General features: G+C 47.7%; 1 protein-coding gene across 6 annotated transcripts; it reads right to left on the bottom strand.

Moving 5' to 3' along the window:
* Positions 1-578: 578 nt before the first annotated feature.
* On the bottom strand, positions 579-23193 carry LOC135819810 (uncharacterized). Of its 6 annotated transcripts, XR_010553987.1 has the most exons (9): positions 22608-23193; positions 16879-16987; positions 7584-7645; positions 6958-7037; positions 6232-6475; positions 2771-2827; positions 2404-2462; positions 2045-2113; positions 1292-1410 (listed from the first exon to the last, which is right to left on the bottom strand). XR_010553987.1 is itself a non-coding variant. In XM_065333085.1 (8 exons), exons 2-8 carry the CDS (start codon positions 16954-16956, stop codon positions 953-955), a joined length of 1032 nt encoding a protein of 343 aa, XP_065189157.1. In that variant the 5' UTR covers positions 16957-16987; positions 22608-23170; the 3' UTR covers positions 579-952. The 6 variants fall into 6 exon arrangements, 5 of the variants coding, with proteins under 5 accessions (XP_065189157.1, XP_065189155.1, XP_065189156.1 ...); XM_065333085.1 differs by lacking the exon at positions 2045-2113 and having other exon boundaries at positions 579-1410; positions 6958-7031; positions 22608-23170; XM_065333083.1 differs by lacking the exon at positions 2045-2113 and having other exon boundaries at positions 579-1410; positions 22608-23168.
* Positions 23194-23870: the final 677 nt, after the last annotated feature.

Raw genomic sequence — 23870 nt, 5'->3', positions numbered from 1 at the left:
GAGAGAGAGAGAGAGAGAGAGAGAGAGAGAGAGAGAGAGAGAGAGAGAGAGAGAGAGAGAGAGAGAGAGAGAGAGAGAGAGAGAGAGAGAGAGAGAGAGAGAGAGAGAGAGAGAGAGAGAGAGAGAGAGAGAGAGAGAGAGAGAGAGAGAGAGAGAGAGAGAGAGAGAGAGAGAGAGAGAGAGAGAGAGAGAGAGGAGGAGGGAGGGAGGGAGGGAGGGAGGGAGGGAGGGAGGGAGGGAGGGGAGGGAGGGAGAGAGATAGAGAAAGCGAGAGAGAGAGAGAGAGAGAGAGAGAGAGAGAGAGAGAGAGAGAGAGAGAGAGAGAGAGAGAGAGAGAGAGAGAGAGAGAGAGAGAGAGAGAGAGAGAGAGAGAGAGAGAGAGAGAGAGAGGGAGGGAGGGAGGGAGGGAGGGAGGGAGGGAGGGAGGGAGGAGAGAGAGAGAGAGAGAGAGAGAGAGAGAGAGAGAGAGAGAGAGAGAGAGAGAGAGAGAGAGAGAGAGAGAGAGAGAGAGAGAGACAGAGAGAGAGAGAGAGACAGAGAGACAGAGAGAGAGGGGCAACACTAAACACCGCCGGCTATATGCATGAGCGTTGTGGTGAAATTTCAGATGAATCACAATAAAAATAAAAGTTATTATTATGAACACGGAATCACTTTTCTCAAGGTTCGGAGACTCCACTGTAGCCAATACTTGAATCCATACATTCTGTACACACACCTTGTACACACTCTCTCTAACGGTCTCTAGGCTACACTGCAATTGATATACATTAGTTCAAATTTTCGGGCAAGGCCCATCATCAGGAATCAATGAAAAAAGAGAACGACCATGCCCTTATGATAACATAATTTTAAAAGTATTTGTACTCAAAATTGAGAGTAGAGAAGAATACGAATTTACAAGTCATATTAATCCAAGTGAATTGCCACGACGATGGAGATTGCTTCGCCTTCACCTTTGCCAATAGCGCTTACGCACTCTGATGGGTCCGCCCGCCCGCTCATCATGCCATGCTCTGCTATCCGAAGCAGCGTGTGTGCTAGTGATAGGTGGAGGACCAGTGCAAGGCCGCATCTCGGATCGATGCCCGGTGCCATGGGAGGGAGATGGCTGAAACCGAGTCATGTGATTGCCAGCTGATAACTGTGCTTGGCGTGGCGGCTTTGGATAGTCATAGGGTGATGTGAGCGAGGTCGTCGCTGGCCATCTGTCGGCTACTCGCCGTAGTGTTGGTGTGTAGTCTCTAACTGCACTGCTGCTGGCTGCGCACACCTTGTCAAACACGGCATGAACACTGGGCGTCCGGGCGTGGTTGCCGTGTACTGGCGGTTGGCCGTTGACGGGACGCGCTAGCGCCACGCCGTAACAGGATTCCCACGGAACCGAACTGCCGACATCGCCTGAAACGACTGCATGCACAGAATCACAGAGAATGTGTACATCATAAGTAGATAACAGTGACTATACATCAGTTGCCTGATGATACGTAAAACGCAGAGTTGCGACACAGCTTAGTACTATGTATAAAGCCGGTTTTTTTGGTAGGGTCATCCCCAGCCCGAAAAAATGGGGTACTATTGATAGTACCCCATATTTTCGGGGTAAAAACCCATTTTTTCGGGCTGGGGGATGACCCTACCACAAAACCGGCTTTATACATACTACTCAGCTTCCAATCTCTCTTGTATACTCTTACATGTATGTACTTTTGCCCACATGGGTACAGCACCTGCCAGAAGATATATGCAGCGAAACCTGTGCTTCGAGACCACTGGAATAAGTGACCACCTGTATTTTGAGACCACCTGTATTTTGAGACCACCTGTATTTTGAGACCACCTGTGTTTGGAGACCACCTGCCTTGAGAGATCACCTGAATATCGAGACCACCTGCCTTGAGACACCACCTGCCTTGCAAGACCACTTGTCTATAATGACCACCTGTACTTAGAGACCACCTGAGAATACCTGTATTAAATTTCAGAGAGCACCTGTCCTGAAAGACCACCTGATTATAGACCCCACTTGTCTATAATGACTAACCGTCTTTTCGAGAGCAACTGTGTTGAGAGAAAGCTCATCTCAGACCCAATGCCGTACCTCATTGCTGTCCTGACCATAATCACAAACAGGAATGTACATGTACCTTGTTGAGAAGGTTTAACTCGTTATAAGCAATACAGTCAACTTTGCTAATAACGACTGCGGATATAACGACAATTCGCGAATAACGACAGAATTCCCATGCCCAAAGTACCATCTAGCTGTAATACTTATAATGAGACTTCGTGTATAAGGACGCTTTGCGAATAAGGACGCTTTTCTGATGCCTCGCCGGGTGTCGGTATACGCAAAGTTGACTGTACATACCATTACAGTAGCCCAATCGATGACACGCCTACCTCTGCCGCTCTCCGAATCGACAAACTCATCACCGGACTCAGTTGAGCGGCGTATAAACCTATAAATCAAGTAAGACACAAAAATAGCACACGTGGAATTTGAGCGTTGTGTGTATGCTTCTTTTGTTAAGGTTGAAAACACGTAGTGACGTACTCATTCTGCTATTTCTGCACAGAGATCTCTTTGGTGCATGACAAAAAGACCACCATCATCAATGCTAAAGTCACAGGTCTAACAAACAATCACGGGTTGCAAGATCACTGGGCTAAAGTGAAGGTCCCTCGGCAGCGCCGTAGACAATTGTTTTCTTCACAACTAAAGAATGAGTTGCGCTTGGCGGGTGAAATGTATGTATGAGCATCTTACGTAATCGGGCGGTCATATGCTTTGTCGCATATATTATGATGTACCAGGCCAGGATGGCTAATAACACAAGGGAACACACACATTCACACACATACACATGCACAAACGCATTCGCGCACACATCAAAACACGCACACGCACACGCACACACACATCTCTGGTGAAGTAAAATAAAGCTAAACAAACAAACAAACAACACACACACACACACACACACACACACATATACATACACACACACACACACACACACACACACACACACACGTACACACACACACACACACACACACCAAAAATGGACACATACCTACACATGCGTACACACACACAAACACAAACACACACACACAAACACACACATACACATTCGTACACACACACACATGTACAAAAAGTAAACCACTGACTACTGTAGAACTCTGATACGGCGTATCCAGGGGGCGTATCCAGGGGGCGTATCCAGGGGGCGTATCCAGGGCGCATCCAGGGGGCGTATCCAGGGGGTGTATCCAGGGGGCGGATCCAGGGGTGTATCCAGGGGCGTATCCAGGGGCGCATCCAGGGGTAGGCACCGGCGGATTATGCTCGCGAAATCAAGGAATTATGCTTTCATGGATTCTCGCATTATGCTCGTAAGATCCTCATATTATGCTTTGGCACCCGGGGATATATATATATATTCACTTTGTTGTACTTATGGAGCCTCAAAGTTCGGGAAATTGTGCCTTTTTTCGTACTTGCAAGTTGCAAATGGCCATAAGTACAAGAAATTACATGTACATGTGTATCCCCATACCAAGGGCAAGGTGTCCATGCATGTAAGAGGTCAACATGGAAAAGAGAAAACAGTACTTCTTCTATTCATTACTTGATTTCTTTTGTACTTCAGTAAAAATATTATTTCATTGCCAAATTAGTTTGGGTTACCTTTGAAAATTATCATGTTCAACTGTCTTCGTAATCATCATACTCGTCCATCCGATGTCACCCTGGGCCTCACCCTGCGAATAATCAGCTCATCTCTCCCTAGCTCCACGTCTCCTTCCATCATGACCGAACATCATCTATACATCAATTTAGAGCAATATCCGTAGCCTGCAGTCATATCATCATGGCTGCTAAAATCCAGACGGGTCATGACTTCGTAACATGCATAATGTACAAATGTAATGTACATGTACATGTACACGGATCGCTCGAGTTTTGCGGACTACCCGCCACTACATGTACATGTATCTCGTCCGCCCCGGGATACCTGATGAAGGCTGATTCACTCGCATCTTCTGCTACATGTGCTGTGTCAGTGTGAGAAAGAACTTTGAAGAAGACGAGTTCGAGCTTACAATAATGCATTGCCATGATTTCTACCCTGCTTTTCATTGAAAACACTATCTGCATGACCTTCGAACCCTTTGCCATGCAGACCACCAGCACTGATCAGGTGCATTGTACACAATTGTATAGCCTATATGGCCCAGAATCTGCGAAAACCAGGCTTAGGGTGAAAATCATTATTTTGAGAAAAATGATGTTTTGTAAAAAGGTTGTGTCGCGTGGACGATCGAGTGCAGTGAAGTGGAACCGAAGAGAATCTCGCTTGTTTGAAGAAGTAGCAGTCATGGCAGGAAGGGTTTCAGCAGTCAGGGAAGTCAAAGGGCTTCCGGTAGAATATTCCCTGCTACTCCTCTAGTCACAGCAAAGAGTTTTTGAGCTGATCGAACGGATTCCATCTCCTACACTCAGGGATGGCGAAATTTCTGCGCTAGCTGCTGCTTGCGGAAAATGGTGAAGAAATCGTCTCCAGTTAGAGTCGTGATGGCGAGAGCGAGGAGAACCTGGACGACATCGATCCAGCCAATCGAAGTACGGAGATACTAGCTGTTTCTGGGCCTCACGCAAAGGGAACACGCGCAGCAGAGCTCATACGTTTGCAGCAAGTTCACGAGGAAAAGGCTTGAAGCGCAATGTAAAAACTGTTTTGAATTGAAGTCCTTGGCGATGAAGTGCTACTGAAGGCCAGGCGAATGAGCGAGCAGATCGAGAGGCCCCCACTCGAGACTTTCCTCGCTGGACAGCTAGCTGCAAGGGATTGTACGGCGTGCTGATATTTGCTGGTCAGCACCAAGCAGATACTGCAGCACGCCAGCACACTATGCGCTTACTATGAATAGTGGAACAGTTTGAAAGGCTGTGTTCTTGCTTGATTCTGAACAGTTGTACTAGATTCACCCGTCAAAAGGTGCCATCTCAACTGGAGTCTGGTTTCCTTGTGGTGTGTAGCGCCAGAGCATGCCAGTACATCATACTACAAACACAACATACTACATGTATTCAGCCCCAGAATGTGCTGAGTGAGAAGCAAACAAAATTCATGTAGAACTGTGCATGGCCACTACAGCCTGCAGCACCAAGGGGCCACAACAAGCCTTCCCCCACATGCCTACCTTGTCATGTCACCTAAACAAGAATCATCCTTGTCTCTTCCTTCAGTCTGGTGGATCTCTCTTCATTTCTTTCCTGTGATAACAATTTTGTGTTTTTTTTTGGATTTTTTAACACAATACCCTGGTGTGTTTGAGATACTTTTAATACCACTATGAGTCGACCCACACCTGTAATATTTTGTTTCCTGACCGCCCATGCCCAGTAGAAGCTGAAAATGGGAAAAAGTCATTTTGTGAAATTTCACCCTAAGCCTGGTTTTCGCAGATTCTGGGCCATATACTAGAACTGTGGTATAATCATGTAGTTATGCTCCTACCTCCGAGATGATGCCAAATTATGCTCCAAATTTTCAACCACCAAATTATGCCGGCATAATCCGCCGATGCCTATCCAGGGGGCGTATCCAGGGGGCATATCCAGGGGGCGTATCCAGGGGGCATATCCAGGGGGCGTATCCAGGGGGCATATCCAGGGGGCGTATCCAGGGGGCATATCCAGGGGGCGTATCCAGGGGGCGTATCCAGGGGGTGTATCCAGGGGGTGTATCCAGGGGGCGTATCCAGGGGGCGGATCCAGGGGGCGTATCCAGGGGGCGTATCCAGGGGGTGTATCCAGGGGGCATATACATAGACTTGGGTGAGGAGAGATGGGCATACGGTGAATGATCCTCCTCCCTTAGTTTGGAGAAGAATGCACCTCCATTGCGAATGTGTAGGGTGCAGTTTTAAAAGCAAAATGGGCCGTGGCGGGGAGAGATGCGCACATACGTGCAGTGAAACCTCGTTTTAAAAGAAGAACACTGATAAGACAAAAGAGAAGAGCTAGTATTCATAGCTCTATTGGATAAATCACTGGGTACTGTATTCACTGGCTACACAATATGGATAAGAAGAACTCCCGTTATTGCGGACAATAAGCTGAAAACTCCCGTCATTGCGAACAAATAACGTTACCGTCCGTCCCGTGGTGTCCGTCCTAAGGACGCTTGACTGTACCGTGAAGGATTGTCTTACCTTAGCTGGTTGAAGAATGCGCCCGCATTGCGTTGGCATGCTTTGGCGAGAGCTTGGTAGAGGCGGTTGAGAGTGGGGCATTGGTGATGGGTCTGCAGCCAGTGGAGCACACCATGCACATTGTCCAGGCCAGCTTGGCCAAAGATGCTCGCCTGGTGGTCGTCCATATGGTCCATGAGATGAGTCTGGTAGATTTTTAGCATTCTGTAGTCCACCAGGAGTGCTGCTTCCTTGGCAAAACGCTCTGGGTGAAAGCAAAGAGACCACACAGTACTTTGGTGCCCCTTTCTTTGTTCTTGAATCTTCCCTCTTCTCTACTCTCCCTTTTTCTTCTGGTATCATGTCTAACATTGGGTGTGGCCCAAGCGTAGGCTAATCTGATGCCGATGCCAACGCAAAAGGGCTGATGATGATGATGTTTTTTTGTTTTTTTTACTAGAGCCACGTAAACCCGTCATGTGTGAGCCATGAATAAGGGGAGTGGTGGCGTGGTCTGGGATGCTCTGCCGACCTTAGGTCTCGGCTTCATCACAACCAGGCGCGCCAATAGCAGAGAGAGAAAGAGAGGGAGAGAGAGAGAGAGAGAGAGAGAGAGAGAGAGAGGGAGAGAGAGAGAGAGATAGACAGAGAGATGTTGATGTTGACGATGTTCTGGTTGTTTTTTTCGACATGCAATCAAAATCCCGCAAAGTGTGAAAGAAACACACACTGATCATTGCAACTAACCTCTCTCTCCTGCGTCCATGTAGGATGTCAAGACCATGGCCAGGCCTTCAATATCGTACACGTCATACAAGTGGCTGGTCCTGCCCATAGTCATACATAGTGAAGAGCATCATTTAAGGGGAAAAAATAAACACAATAAATCATCGCTGGCCTCGAGCGAGGGTCCCGGCTTCGAGTCCTGGTGGCGACACCCAATTTTTTTCTTCAGACTTTTTTTCCGTTTGCGTCTTTCCCTCAAACCAGTGAACACAATAAATCATATACTTCGAAGTAGTATTTTTGACCACGAGTCCAGCAGGAACCCAACACCACATGTATTAGCTATTCATTAACCAACAAACATCTGAACTTCCTTTCTTCTCACAAAACAACTTGTTCTTGAATACTGACCGTGTTCATGTTGGTCTGTCTCTGCTGGGATGACCACTACAGGATAGGTCAAAACAACTTGTTCTTGAATACTGACCGTGTTCATGTTGGTCTGTCTCTGCTGGGATGACCACTACAGGATAGGTCAGCTAACGAAGTGTTTGCTCATGTTGTAGATGTTGTTCATTGCGGTTGACGCTGATGGCCCACGGCCACACGCCTGCAGCCATGCTCACAGAAAGTCTAAAAGGACTCACCCGTTGTTTCGCAGCTCTTGCCTGGTGTGTAACTGAACGTCCGCTGATGCCGTAAGTAAATGCTATTCAGGGTAGGGAGCAAAGAACTGAGTCAATGACAATACTAGAGAACACATCTTCTATTATTACAGGGGTGTCAGACACGCTACGGTGACTACGGTATTGACCGTACCTCTCTTTACCCCAAGTACCATGTGAATCAATAAATGCACTCACTGATCTGGGCTCTAAATTTCCAACATTTTCGGCTCAGCCGCCCCTTTCCCCTGGAGTGAATTGTACTTGAGATGGCTGGCCGTGGGACTGGCACACTAAAATACCTTCCGGCGCCTCTGCTTAAGAACCCAGGAGGTTGCACTGACCGAAACGGTGAAGCCCGATGCACGCGACTCAAGCCTGTTATAAAGGACTTTAATATCACTGCTGCACCCCACCGCTGTCGGTGACTGGGCGTCAATCCGTATGATGTTTCCAATACGGAAAACCAACTCTGGGAGTGACTTCGACGCCGAATCAGTCTAGGGAGTATTGTATTTGCCGCAGTACAACGCACACCTGAGTATAATGCGCATCCCCTTTTTCTGACCAAAGTTTAAATAATGGCGATGAATATAACAAAATTGTACAGTCATAACAATATAGAGCAAGGAAAGGAACATTATGGATATGAGTAAAGTTAAGAGTACCCTTCCACCACTGTAACTAGATACTATACAGTCAGAATATGCAACAATTAGGCACAAAACTGACAGAGTACGGAGACATTTGATGACCTGACACCTAGCTCCAACACATCTCAAAAGCGCTAACCAACAGCCTTCGGAATGTTGTAGGTTAAGGCCCAGGTCACACCGAAACAAGCCACTTTGGGCTTGTTATCGCTGGCGCTCAGCTGGCTTGCGTGGTCCCTGTGACGTGGTCACACCAGACTTGAGTGCAAAGCTTGAATGGCTTGTTTTTCTTACCCGCCAAAATTTGAATATCTCGAAACACACTAATGTTTGCAAGAAACCGGAAAGCAGAACGTTCGCGATCTACAACAACAGTACTTGTTCTAGTGTCAGTTTTGATGAAGAAGCAAAGGAAGCCCGGATTCTGAATTGCGAAGTCGTGCTCTTTTTATTTGTTCGGTGTGCATGGACGCGATGGTTCGGGTGGTGTTTCCTGATGTCGAGCTTTCTGCCCCGCCGGTTGCCGTTCTTCAACTCAGTTGCAATCCACTCTCTTCTTCGTACCCGGCTTTCTTCATGAATTCGGTCGTGAGTGTGGTGCCTTGTCTTGGCCTCAAACCACAGCTCCAACAATCTACGCAGCAGTCTAGAGGCACAGCGGCAGAAATCCATGGTCGTCGGACAAAATCCAAATCAAACTGAATACAGTGTAGTTGGATAGACAGACTCACGGTCAAAACCAAAGGCACAGGGATAGCACGGTTCCACGGACACAAGAAAGAACATCAATATCAGTTCATCATGTCAACTAGCTACATGGTGTGCTCCAAGCGCACTCAAATTATTTTTTGAATTTCGGCTTTCAGCCGCTTGTACAAGCTGTGGCTGAAACAAGCCGGAAAAAACCGGCTGAGAGTCAGCCACGGCTGAAAGTCGCTTGTAGGACATTTTTCAGCCATTTCCATGGTAATAGTGACGTAAACAAGCGCTTTTTTCGGCTGAACGGCTGAATCGAGCTCGGTGTGACCGCGGCCTAAGGATAGACCCAACACCCAACTCTGGTGGAGGTAGGTTTCTCTCTCTCTCTCTCTCTCTCTCTCTCTCTCTCTCTCTCTCTCTCTCCAGCACTGTTCAGTGTTATTTCCTCGTGCATGACTATTTAGTCACGGCCTTGCGTGCAGTCCTCACCCTTGTCCCACCGAGTGTATCTTTTTGGAAACTATTCTTTATCACGTAGCTCAACATCAAATTACTATCCCCTTACTTTAATCTATCCGGGGAAACGTTGAGAATGTCGATGGTTACTAGACGATGACCATGATGACGGGACCAGTAAGATACTTGACAAAGCGGCCAAAATACAATTCAAAGCAGCAAAGCAGCACGCCACCCAACTTGGATGGCTCAGAAATATCAAAGATAAGTGCAGATGGGGAAGGTTTGCGAAAACGAATTGTACAATACGGAACGCCAAACTCCTACAGTACTCCTCATGCATGACAATTCTGGGCACATCCATCTACACACATCCTGTTGTGGGTCATCCCAAGTGCTGGGTCCTAACCTGCCCGGATGTGGGGAGTTTTACTGTATATCGAATTCAAGAGGTACAAAACAGCGCAATTTACAATCGACCAATAACGTACTGTAGTTTAAAGGTAGTGATACATGAGTAATCCCCATAGTCAACATAGTAGTAAATTTCACCCCTGTGGATGCGTTATTTTCTTCCGATAATTATGTTCTTTCTTCCTAGTCTTTCCTTTTCTTGCCATGGCTGGCAAACACCACCTCCTTTGCATAGACTTTTGCCATTGGACGGTGAAATATGCAAGTGTAGGAACTGTGTGAATGGACATGCAGGGTGCGTTCTTTTCGAAGAGTGGGAGAGCTCCCACCCGGCGCAAGCCATATGCATGCATTTGCAGTGCATACTGCCAGCTGCACTGCAAATGCATGATGGGCACGAGACCCCATAGGGTAGCATGTGATTTATAGATACGCATTGTATGTAGTGCAATGAATAAAACTATATGCGCACTCATAATTATCACAACCATAGCAACGAATAAAGTATTCCAGAACGTCTTCTTGTCACAATTATCAATGGAATTCGTGACTAAATGGAATGATGAAACTTTAGTCACGAACTTTAGCTTTATTCGTTGCTATGGTTGTGATATGAGTGCGCATATAGTCTTATTCATTGCATTATTAAGATTATTGCTTCCACTTCGCCTTTTTAAACATTGTATGTACAAGACATTGTACATGTTGATAACTTTGTCAATGGTCGCACCACAATACCATCTTCATAATCGATATGATTTCCTCTAGTCTAGGCTGTGGATTATACTCTGGGTATACCTTGAATTGGTAACATGTACAGTGGAAACTCGTTAGGAAGAACACTGATAAGACAAATGTTCGCCTAAGAAGAACTAGTATTCGTAACTGTATTGGATAAAACCCTGTGTATTCACTGGGTAAAACATTATGGACAAGAAGAACTCCCGTTATTGCGAACAAAATGTCATCGGTCCCTTGATGTTCGTTCTAAAGAGGTTTGACTGTACTTCAATAAAGATAGGAAAAATAGGAACGAAGTCATTCGCAGACACAGAGCAGCATGCAGTTGTTTCGAACGTTTCTCATGGCTTTCTTTTTAGGAAAGGTTCACCACAATGAATTGCAAATAGCTTTGAAATAGGCAAACAAGGGGCATGTATTGCCAAAGAAAGGGAGTGTTATGTTCTCATGCACACCACTACTACTAGACAACAGGAACTAGTTTGGTGACAAGATAATAGAAACTAAATATTTACATTCTCAAGTGAAGAAGAAGAGCAAGGAGAAGAACACATGAATCCAGAATATGGATGCGTGCATGCGTCCAATAGAGACATGACGTAATCACGTGAAGCAAGGCGTATAACGTAACAATACGCGTTATGCTGGTGATAACAACTTGAAGTACATGCGCAATACATGAGTAGCTAGCATGATACATCACGTCCCTTCTGAGATAGAAATATACACACAATTACATTTACATACATGTATCTCACGCCCCTTCTGAGATGACAACAAGGCATCTAATACCAACTAGAAAGGACGGCAAAGAAGATAGAGATAACTGAATACGAACATAGCTGAGCTCAAAAAGAGACAGAAAGACGCACAGGCAGCTAATCATAAGTTTGGTCACGAGTGTTCGAAATATTCAGCCTAGACGGGGGTTGGCGGCTTCGCTGACTGCGCCGGACTGGCGGGGCAGGCTGAGTGATGGGGGTAGCAGGCATCGGCTGTGCAGGTGCTACGGGCAAGACAACAGGACGAAGAAAGCGACGGTTTCGCCAGTATATTCGGCCACTGGGAAGCTTGACCATGTAGTCGCGGTGGCTCCCAATGGCGACAATGGTACCGCGGGCGTTCCACAACTTGCTGCGGGGATCTTGTAGATCCACAGGGCAACCAAGGTGGAGGGCAGGCAGAGAACGGGAAGACTGGTTGTAGTGCTGACTGGCTGCTTCAGACTGGGCAGAGGCACGACTGTCGATTTCGTCAGCGGTTTCTTGCCACGCTGGGGCAAAACTGGTCCGGTGGGCAAGCACGAATGACGACAGGGGGCGGCCAAACAGGGCCTGCGCTGGGCTCTGACCGGAGCTACGACTGTCGAACGTGTTACGCCATTCCAATAAGCCACGACGGAAGGCGTCGACATTAATGTCTCCGTTGGTGGTGGTCTTGTACACGAGAGATTTGATGGCCTTGACAGCCGCCTCCGCGTGGCCATTCGATTGTGGGTAATGCGGACTGGATCTGACGTGGCGGACTTGCCAACGCTGACAGAAGGCGGAAAAACGCTGCGCTGTGAACTGCGGACCACCATCAGTCGTCAGGACAGCTGGGACACCGAGATCCGCGAACCAGCCTCGGAACGCACGGACTACGTCAGCGGAGGTGGCGGTGCGTCCTATCTTGGCAACACAGTGCCAGCCGGTCTTGCGGTCCACGTATACCAGGAACTGGTAGCCTAGGCATTCGAACAGATCCGCGCTGGTGCTCTCAAACGGGAGGGCAGGACAACGATCCTCAGTTGCCAGCAGAGGTTCCTTCACCTGGGAAGGTGCGTGGTGACGGCATTCAGCGCAGCTGCGAACGATATTGTCAATGTCGTTGGACAGCTGGGGCCAATACACCACCTGGCGAGCACGAGCCTTGGTACGGTTGAGACCTTGATGAGCAGCATGCAAGTCGTCAAGCACACTACGCCTGAGGGAACGCGGGACCACAATGCGAGGACCTTTCAGTACCAGGTCCTGGTCGACTGTAAGATGATGACGGACTGTCCAATACGGCTGGGCAGCAGGACATAAGTCGCGTTTGTCGTCGGGAAATCCATTCCGGACGGTAGTGAGGAGTGCCTGATAATCCGAGTCAGCTCGAGCGGCTTCTTGCAATTCGGCAAATCGGAGATTGGCAATCTGGCCTTCGGTGTCTTTCCGAATGCAAGCGCGTATGGCAGGAGTACGAAGGGCTGGGTGTTCACCGAGCTCATCGTCAGGGGTGGGATCATCCACTGGATTGCGGGACAGCGCGTCGGCGAAAGCGTTGTCAGCACCCTTACGCCAAGTGGCATGCAGCTGGTATGGACGAAGCTTCATGACCAGGCGTTGGAGCCGGGGATTCTCAATCTGATCGAGCGAGTACGAGTTGATGATTGGTGTGAGGGCCGGTGGTCGGTGACAAGCTCAAACAACGTACCGGCGAGGTAGAGAGAACATTTCTTCACCGCCCAGACGACAGCTAGGAGCTCCAGTTCGATGACAGCATACCGGGATTCTGGATCCGACAGAAATCGACTGCCACACTGGAGAATGCGCCACTTGCCATCTTGCAGCTGCCACAGAACGTAGCCAAGGCCATGCAAAGCAGATGCATCGGTCTCTAGGCGGAGTGGCTGGTCACGTTGGAAGAATGACAGCGTTGATGGTGACAACAGCTCAGCCTTGGCAGCGTTGACTGCGTCTGTGTGAACTGAGTCCCATACAAACTCGTTGGACGTCTTGAGCAATGGGCGCAACGGGGCGGCGTGCTCAGACAGGTGCGGGGTGAACTCACCACACTGGTTGATCAGACCCATAAACGATCGGAGATCAGTGCGGTTGCTGGGAGCTGGAAACTGGCTGATAGCTTTGACCTTGGCATCATCGACGGTCCAGCCGTCAGCACTGATGCGGTAACCACAGAACTCCACGGCTGGCATGCCGAACACAAACTTCTTGGCGCTCAGAGTAATGCCATTCTCCCGGGCGCAGAGCAGGACATCCCGGACGTGAGATCGGTGGTTGTTCAGGTCATTATCGTAGACGAGGCAGTCATCAACGACCTTCTGGAGCTGGGAGATATGAGCGAACGCGGCGTCGGTGCGGCGATTAAACTCGTCTCCGGCAGAGACCAATCCTTGTGGGTTGCGTAGGTACCTGTACCGACCCCAAGGTGTCATGAACGTGGTCAACGGACGGGAGGCCTCGCTCAAAGGAACTTGCCAATAGCTGTGGCGAGCATCTAGCTTGGTGAAATATCTTGCGTTGCCAACGCTGGATACAGCGTCACGATGGCTTGGTGCGGGGTGAGCAGGGCGTTCGACTTGGTCGTTGAGCTTTTTGAAATCAACGGTGAGCCTCTTCTCGTTTGTCCCCTTCTTGTCCACGATGACAATTGGGTGACACCACGCACTGGGTTCGGTGACCTCCTCGATGATGGCATCCCGGACCATGTCATCCAGCTGGGACTTCACTTGGTCACGGTACGCATGCGGGATCTGGCGGGCATGATATGCAGCGACAGGCTTAGCATCAGCTCGCACTCTAATTTCCATAGGTCCACCAAGCATCGGCTTCAACACAGAGTCATCAAAGATGTCAGCGAATTCAGCTAGAAGTTCGGCTCTCATCGTCTCTGAGTCGGTGGCTTTGGACACAACCTTGTCCGCAGGTGCATCGGGAACGACCGGTGGGACTACCTGTTGGACTGCTGCGATTTGCTTCGGCCAGCCGGACGGCAAGTATCCCAGGGCGTGCAAGGATGAACGGGATAGGAGGGCATCAGTCAAACCATCATAGACATGAATGGTGGACGTGTGTTGGTTTGGTCCACAACTGAGAGTCGCCGAAATCTTGCTAACAGGGGTGAGACTGGCGCCATCTGCGGTACGAACATCGTCGATGTCGTCAAGCAGGTTCTCGACAAATCCGCCTAACTGGTCAAGGTGTTGAGTGCCGATGGCTTCAACGTCGCTACCAGTATCCGGGAGCCAACTAAGAGCAACGGGCTCTGGCTCGGTCACAAGCTGGGTGGCAACGGAAACTGTTGCGCCGTCCAACAGAGATGCTCGGTTGAGTCGCAAGTGCGCGATCTTGGACGACTTTTCCGGCTTCTTGGCAGGCCTGCGGCACATTGCCCGGAAGTGACCCGTTCCATTACAGTTAAGGCACACTTTGTTGATCGCGGGACACGGCGATTTCGTGTGCGCTGTGCGTCCGCAGTTACGGCACTTATCACGAGCAGAAGTGTGCTTCGCCTCAACTGGGGGCTGTGAAGCTAACTTCGTGCGCTGATAAGACGACTTCCTGGCAGCATTGACTTGGCCGGCGGTAGGGATGTGGTGGCTGGTCTGTGTGGCTGCCTCTTCTGCACGACACACCTTGACTGTCGCCTCCAATGTCAGGTCGGAGGTGGACAACAGTTTGTGACGGGTGGTGTCGTCCAGGATACCGATCACAATGCGGTCTCGCATCATGTCCGCGTGGACCCGTGCAAGATTAGTTTTGCACGTAGAACAGGCACGTGCCGAACAGGCAGAACAGAGCTCGTGTTCCACAAAATCACACGTGTTCAACAACTCCTTCAGGGAAGTGTGGAACCCGTCAAACAATTCCCCTTTCTGTTGCGTGCGCTTATAAAATTCAATTCGGTCAAGTATCGGGTTTCTTTGTCGGCGAAGAAACTGCTTGACCGCCTCCAAGACGTCACACGCATCAGGATTGGTCGCGATGACAATGGTGCCCTCCCTGATAAAACGTCTGAGGTCTTCGTCAAGGCACTGACGGATGGCAGATACCCTGGTTTCCTTTGACTGTGCTGTCAGGTGCTGGCACCGAGAAAAGTCTTCCCACAGTTCCTGCAAGGCAGCAAACTCTGACAGGGACGCGGAGGACAGCAGCATGGGTCGCTCCGCCGCGACAGGCTTTGTTGAGTAAGACCAGTGATAATTGCATCGAGATGCTTCTCTCGTTCATTGGCTGCCTCCATCTGCTTTTTGAAGAGATCGGCAAGAGCAGCGATATCTGCGCTCGGCACACTTGGTTCAGCTGCATCTGACATTTCGGAAGACGGTCACGACTAGAGAAATAAATAAAATTTAATTGGACCTGCAGGCCTCGTGCGAACACAACCGGGATGCACCACGGGCAAGAAAAACACAGGTACGAAACTTCACTGCGCCATGTTCCTGTTCACTGCGCCATGTTATGTTCTCATGCACACCACTACTACTAGACAACAGGAACTAGTTTGGTGACAAGATAATAGAAACTAATTATTTACATTCTCAAGTGAAGAAGAAGAGCAAGGAGAAGAACACATGAATCCAGAATATGGATGCGTGCATGCGTCCAATAGAGACATGACGTAATCACGTGAAGCAAGGCGTATAACGTAACAATACGCGTTATGCTGGTGATAACAACTTGAAGTACATGCGCAATACATGAGTAGCTAGCATGATACATCAGGGAGATATTCAATGGCACAACACCGCAATAAGGGAAGCTCTATCACATACATGTACACTTATATCACTCTTCTGCGGAGCTCCAAGTAGTTACGGGCACCTCAGTCTACCGGGCACCCTGTGGCCCTGTGGGTGAGTTGTAGTGGAAATATTACCACTCTTTTGCCAAGTCCAGCCGAGTCTCACGGCGAACCGTGACATTTGTTTTGCCATATTCATGGGGAAAATGTGATGTCACACATGCATGTCAGATCTCTGGCCCCTTTTCTATTAAAACGTACGTGATTCATTCCAAGTTATGGACAATGCCTGGTCCCGGATCGCCCGGATAAGAGAGATACGAGCGTACTGAAACACGGTGTAAGGGTGAAAACTGCAAAAGGTAGAGAGTTCGCATGTTACCAATGCCCCTTAGAGGTGCTAGGTGAAAATTGTGAGCGCAGTGACGTGTTCTTTCCGAATGACTGCGTTCACGTTTTCCTTATCTGTATTGAAGTTTCCGTCTTCTCAAGGTGCGCAAGCGCCACTGCAGCCACTTCATTACATGGAAACCCTACACACGCCATCCCCAAAGCAAGCGGTCTGTCTCCTTGTTGCCTCTATTTACTTTTTATGCATTTACTGCAAGAAAAATACAAATGTGTAATCTTCACAACCATAATCCGGGAGTCAGGGCTCAATACAAATTTCTACAAACTAGTTCGTGAAATGATGGTGGTATAGAGTATACAATATAAGATTTGTATTTTATTGCAATAATTGTTTTTTGTCTGCAAGAAAGTTGTTTGGATTTTATTTTCATTTTTATAGTTCAAGTGGTACTTACCACTCCCCTGACGACGGGCCGAGTCTTCCTGCGCTCGCCCCTCACAAACGTCTTCATGGGTTTCATCATGCTGTCCATTGTCTTTCTCCTTCACTGTGGTTGGCCCAGTCTGGCACACACCATGGCAGCACAAATACATGTACATGTACTTATCACGACACGAATTTGAGATTTTACTTTTACATGTACTGTAAAAGCCATATATATATATATATATATATACACACAACAACAAGGTTGTCAGTTTCATAATACCAAAAGCTTTTCACCCATTTTCATCAGTGGTTACATGGGAATGAGCAAGAACGAAAACGAAGCCAGAATTTATACTGGGGGTAGAGAATCAGCAAGAATATTCTTACGCGCCTCAAGTTCACACTACACTACCATAAGAATGTATGGAGCAGTGGAAAAATGCGGGAAACAACACATGAGGGGAATGCAGTACCAGAACAAACACGTGATAAAGTTGTCAGTCCGGTTGCAGCTTGAACAGCCGTAGCACCTTGATGTGCTTCTTTTGTCGACACAGTTCTGGCCTCAAACTGCGAATGTACAGCGCCTCCAGTGTGAATCGGTGCGCTCTGTTTCGGGCTGGTGTGATCACACTGAAGCTGCTGTTGCGTTCCTGTGGGATGCATTCAGGCTGCGCCTGCAAATGCTTTGTGATGGCGCTATCACTTGTTGCCACACGTTTGTCAGGCGGCTTCTTGTACAGCTTGTCTGGGATATGCTGCTTGATCCTTTCCGAGAATCGCTGACATGTCTCACCAACGTACGTCCGCTCACAGCGACACGCATACTTATAAATAAAATTACTATTTTCAAGAGTTGGTGAAACATCCTTCGCGATAGACCTGAATGCGGGTCTGGTTGTATAAATTACAATGGGGGATACTGTAGGATAGCAGTTCAAAATTGCAGCTTTAATCTTTTTGCGGAAGGCAATGCAATTTTGCCCTTTCCACGGCAATTTTGTGATAATACGCGTTGCAGGTTCAAGTTGTGCAGAAGCTGTATCTGGGCTAGGTTCAAGAACGCTTGTCATGACTCGCTTGAGTACTTTGAGTGGGTAACCGTTAGAACACAGAATATCCTCTAGCTTAGCAATTTCAGCTGATAATAGTGATGGTGAGCAGATGGTTTTAGCTCTAAAAGTTAATGATCTGATCAAATTGATTTTGTTTCTAGTGTCACAAAACGAGTCCCAGCGGGTGTAAAGACCTGTGAACGTCGGCTTTCTATATACTGTGGTGAGCAATTCTGTGGAAGAATGCTTAATCAATACATCAAGAAACGGCAATTCTCCATTATTCTCCTCCTCCATTGTAAACTGGAGAGCTGGGTGAAGATTATTTAAACGCTCAGAGAATTCCAATGCCAGTTTCCGGTTGTGAAATGCTGCGAATGTGTCATCCACATAACGCCTATAGAATTGGGGCCAATGACTGTCTGGAATTGTGTTCTCAAAATATCCAACAAAGATATTGGCTAGCACGGGGCCCAAGGGTGAACCCATGGCTACACCGTCCCTCTGTGCGTACATATTGCCGTTGAAACTGAACTGCACGTCTGATGTGGCTTTGAAAAGCAGCTTCTTGAAAAGATCTTGGGGTATTTGCGGGGCTGATATTTCATCATCATGGTATAGCGACTGTATGCAGATATCTATTGTTTCCTTGAGAGGCACGTTTGTAAAGAGGCTGACTACATCGAAAGAGCACAGGAAGAGCGATCCAGAGTTCTCTGCCTGCTGCTGGCCAAATTCCCGTACATCATCCACGAACTCGAATGTATCCTTAGTTGCGTGGGCGGAATATTTTTTCAGGACTGGTTTTAGTAATTCAGCTAACCACTTGGCCATTTCGTGTTGGGGAGCATTGATCATGGACAGGATTGGTCGAAGTGGCACGTCTTTCTTATGTATTTTCGGTACGCCATAGAGCACAGGGCGGCACGAGCCAACGGGTCGGATCCGGTCGTAATCTATATTGAGTATTTTTCCAGTCTTTTTGTATCGCAATAGGTATGCCTGCAAGGCGCGTTCATCCAGGTAAGTGCGGTCATGCGTTTCCGTCGGTCCCAGGAGTTGAAACTTCGATGCATCAGCCAGAATAGCATTCATCTTGTCATTGTAATCACTTCGCTGCATTATCACCACTCCATTCCCTTTGTCCGGCCTGCTGATTATTATATCTTTGTCATTCTTTATTTTCCTGATGGCTGCCATATGCTTGTCGTTGAGGGGATAATCGGTTTTATCTGCTTTACTGTTACTAAACTCTTCTGCAAGATTCGCCAACGCTGCTTGACACGTATCCCTCTTGGCATCACTCACTGGTACGCAGCGCTCCAATTGATCATTTGTTAGTTCAAATTCTGCCTGCACAATCTCCTTGTCCATTCTGGAACTAGGGGGGACTCCAAACTTCAAGCCCCTGCACAGTACGTCTTTTTCAATATTAGTTAGCATAACTCCGGCCAAGTTGAGTAGGTGGGAGTGTTTTAATTCGCTTGAGCCCTTCTGCAACGCGTATTATCACAAAATTGCCGTGGAAAGGGCAAAATTGCATTGCCTTCCGCAAAAAGATTAAAGCTGCAATTTTGAACTGCTATCCTACAGTATCCCCCATTGTAATTTATACAACCAGACCCGCATTCAGGTCTATCGCGAAGGATGTTTCACCAACTCTTGAAAATAGTAATTTTATTTATAAGTATGCGTGTCGCTGTGAGCGGACGTACGTTGGTGAGACATGTCAGCGATTCTCGGAAAGGATCAAGCAGCATATCCCAGACAAGCTGTACAAGAAGCCGCCTGACAAACGTGTGGCAACAAGTGATAGCGCCATCACAAAGCATTTGCAGGCGCAGCCTGAATGCATCCCACAGGAACGCAACAGCAGCTTCAGTGTGATCACACCAGCCCGAAACAGCGCGCACCGATTCACACTGGAGGCGCTGTACATTCGCAGTTTGAGGCCAGAACTGTGTCGACAAAAGAAGCACATCAAGGTGCTACGGCTGTTCAAGCTGCAACCGGACTGACAACTTTATCACGTGTTTGTTCTGGTACTGCATTCCCCTCATGTGTTGTTTCCCGCATTTTTCCACTGCTCCATACATTCTTATGGTAGTGTAGTGTGAACTTGAGGCGCGTAAGAATATTCTTGCTGATTCTCTACCCCCAGTATAAATTCTGGCTTCGTTTTCGTTCTTGCTCATTCCCATGTAACCACTGATGAAAATGGGTGAAAAGCTTTTGGTATTATGAAACTGACAACCTTGTTGTTGTGTGTATATAAATTTTGTTCGCCTACCTCTCTATTTAAATATATATATATATATATATATTAACTGGTTTGAGGGAAAGAGACAAACGGGAAAAGTCTGAAGAAAAAATTGACTGATATATATAGCTACATCGACAAGCCATCAATCGGATTATACCGTGATGATGGCCTAGCTACCCTAAGGAGAGTGCCGGGTTGGAGAGCAGACAAGATACGGAAGAACATCATCGGTATGTTCCAATCACTCGGCCTCAAGATAACAATCGACGTCAACAGAAAAGTAACCGACTTCCTAGACGTCACTCTAAACCTTGAAACAGGCACCTACAAGCCATACCGCAAGCCCGGGGACACGCCCCTCTACCTCAACCGTGAGTCTAACCATCCTCCAATAGTAATCAAAAACCTGCCGCAGTCCATCAACAAGCGCCTAACGAGCGTCTCTGCCAATCAAGAAGTCTTTGAAGAGGCTGCCCCCACGTACGCTGCAGCTCTCTCAAAAAGTGGCTTCAACTACGCACTCGTCTATAACGAGGAACCGACGAACACGGAAGGACAAGCCAGGAGGAAAAAGAATCGGAAGAGGACCATCATTTGGTTTAACCCACCGTACAGCCAATCCGTGAAGACTGATGTTGGCGCGACATTCCTGAGACTTGTCAAGCGCCATTTCCCAGAAGGATCTGCCCTCAGAAAAATATTTAACAAAAACACGCTCAAAGTCAGCTACAGCTGTTCGCCTAACTTAGCCTCCATAATCAAGGGCCACAACGCGAAAGTCCTCAGACAGCCGGAAGAAAAGAGATGTAACTGCCGTATCAAAGCAAACTGCCCACTCAACGGGGACTGCAACGCCAGCGAGATAGTGTACGAAGCTACAGTGGACTCCAATCTCAGCCGGAAGAAGTATATCGGCATCTCCGAAACCCCGTTCAAACTCCGGTTCAACAACCACACGTCATCGTTCCGGAATGCCCCACACAGAAACAGCACAGAATTGTCAAAGCATGCATGGGCATTGAAGGAGGCAGGTGAAGACGTCAACATCTCGTGGAGAATCAGGCAGAGATCCAGCGCCTACAAAAGAACCTCGAAGCGGTGCAACCTATGCCTATCGGAGAAGATCGCCATAATGAAGAGTGACAAGGCATCGCTCCTCAACACCAGATGCAGCCTGGTCACAAAATGTCGCCACAGCACCAAGTACCTCCTATCGGAGGTGACCTGAACTGTAGACTGCGCTTGCTATCTGTTTCACATATACAGAACTCCTGCTATCTAATGTGCATGCATCCTACTGCCACACTTCACTTTATGCACACCACCCGGCCTGCGCGATTGCTCACACCACCACACTTGCCACACTTATCTTCACCTGTGATTCCCACCTAGACTGGCTAGCGTGCTTCTTTTCTCCACCTGTGATTCCCACCTAGGGTGCTTCTTTTCGTCTTTTCTGGTATGTAAAGGGATACTGATGTGAGAGAAGAGTAAGTTGCCTGAAGAGTGCTTTTGCACGAAACTCAGAGTAGCAACACTGAGAAACTTGGAGATCCTTTGTGTCTGAGTGTATATATATATATATTAGGTTATAACGAAGTGCTAACTCTAACGAGTCAACGAGGAGAAATCTGTCGTTAAAATAGAAAACGTTATACAGAAATCGATACATATTATACTGTCCTATTGAGCATTGAGGATGAGTGAGAATCGTTACCTTTGGTACACGGAAACTAGTCAATTTTGGGAAATTGTAATATATGCACCTCGTTAGAATAATGGCTCTTACAGTATTAATTATGACTTCTTGCCCATAGAGGGGGGGGGGGGGGTTCCTACCGATGCGGACAACCCGGCAGTCTAACGCGAACCATGACTTCTATTTTTTGTAGAGTATACAGTAAATTGGGAACTCGTGGCCTGGCACGAGAGAAACGTGGATGCAGTGATTGGTATTTTCGGTCTTTGACCACTTTGTGGTGGGTCTGATCTACTCACCTCCCACCGCTGAGGAGCTGCAACTACGCCTTGATCCAAGAGGGAGGTGGCGTTCCTGCGGATGCGGAAAACTGGGCCTTTGGCCGAGTCTCACGCGCACCGTGAATTTCTTTTATTACTGAGTATAGAGGTTATGTCATCGGTTGAGATGCTTTGGCGAAGTCGCGGCACTTGCGGCGCTGCACTTGCACTAGCGACTCACGCTACATACTTAGCACACATTAGAACATCCGTTCACTCACCCCATAAAATCATTCGCATATTTTTTGTATTGTATTGTATTGAATTTATTTTACTTCGGTGGCTCAACAGTACAATGTATACTACTAGTACAAAGAGGCCCATAACCTCTACACTTGCAAGCACATACATTTAGGTGCAGGATTCGCGCAACACATGTACAACATGATTGTATGCCCGGAATAGCTGTCCACTTACCCGGAGATCTTGGAGTCCGGAGCGAAAAAGGACAGGCATGCAGCTGATTGAAGATCGAAAATACACCGGTTTAGGTGAGCCGATCACCATTCGGTAATTTGGAGTGAGATAAACTCGAATCAGCGAATCCAGCTCCAGTACGGTCTGTAAGGGGTTCGCTGCTGCTGGGAAGGACCAAAACACAATGCTAGCAAGTACCAGTGTCTGCTTGTTCGTAAGGACAGGTTTATCTCTTGCGCACTAGCTTGTGAAAAGAAGTGTATTTTATCTTCGACTTTTCACCACTACAGCACAGCACTACACCGCGTAGATCTAGCAGCGATGCAGGTCCGAGAACAGATCTCCTCGTGCCACATTATGTAACGGCATAGGACCACATTATGTAACGGCATAGGACCACATGCAGTAGTAGTACACTGTACTGAGGTAATTAGTAAAATTTAATACTGATACGAACGACTATTGAGTCATTATTGATTTGTTCATTGCGAGAATGACTGGCTGTCGACAATCAAGGCATGGCAGCGCATTAGTACAGTACAATCATGTAGCTTACGTAGTAGCAGCCATTACTCCTTCTTTTTTGTGCCTTGGTGTCTCACTCTTTCTGTATGATCTGATTACATACATACATGATGTACATGTAATCATACATGTAATCGTTACAGTCATAATCGATCATTTGTTCTGCTTTTGAAGTAACAGTTAGTTTACGTAGACTACAAAGCAGAACTACTACCAGTCTGTTAGCAGAAGCAACACCTATTTCACCATCACTCGGCATCAGACCACTGACCAGGCACGTCGTTCACCTTTCTCTAGACTTTATTACGTAACATGTACGTGGCCTACTCGATACATGACCATGACTGCATGAGGCATGATGACTGAATGCTGAATCGATTGGGGGCGGGAGTCGGTATTTCCCCTTTTTGCCTTTTTATCAAATTTTGGTTTCGAGGCGCCCGAAGTGGTTGAGTTGTTCCTGCCGGTAGGGCTTGTTGTGCGTAGTTGTAGGCATAATGCAGTGCCAGTAGTGTAGATCTTCAGATACACTGACAGTGTACTACCGTAGTAGTAGATCTACAGTACAGTCTACACGGCCTTGGCCTAGTGTACATTGCAACCAAAATCAATAACCAGCGAGTAGCGCTATAGCAGCGTCTGATGAGTGTTTTTGAACCCGAAACTCGGAATCAAGAGCAAGTTTTGGTCTCTTGTGTACTCTTGTACTATCATTGGAACTACAAGTATTAGTTGCAC

Source organism: Sycon ciliatum, chromosome 6 (assembly GCF_964019385.1).
Source record: "Sycon ciliatum chromosome 6, ocSycCili1.1, whole genome shotgun sequence".
NCBI lineage: Eukaryota > Metazoa > Porifera > Calcarea > Leucosolenida > Sycettidae > Sycon > Sycon ciliatum.
The sequence above is the reverse complement of the archived record's forward strand: the minus strand, read 5'-3'. Positions and strand labels throughout refer to the sequence as shown.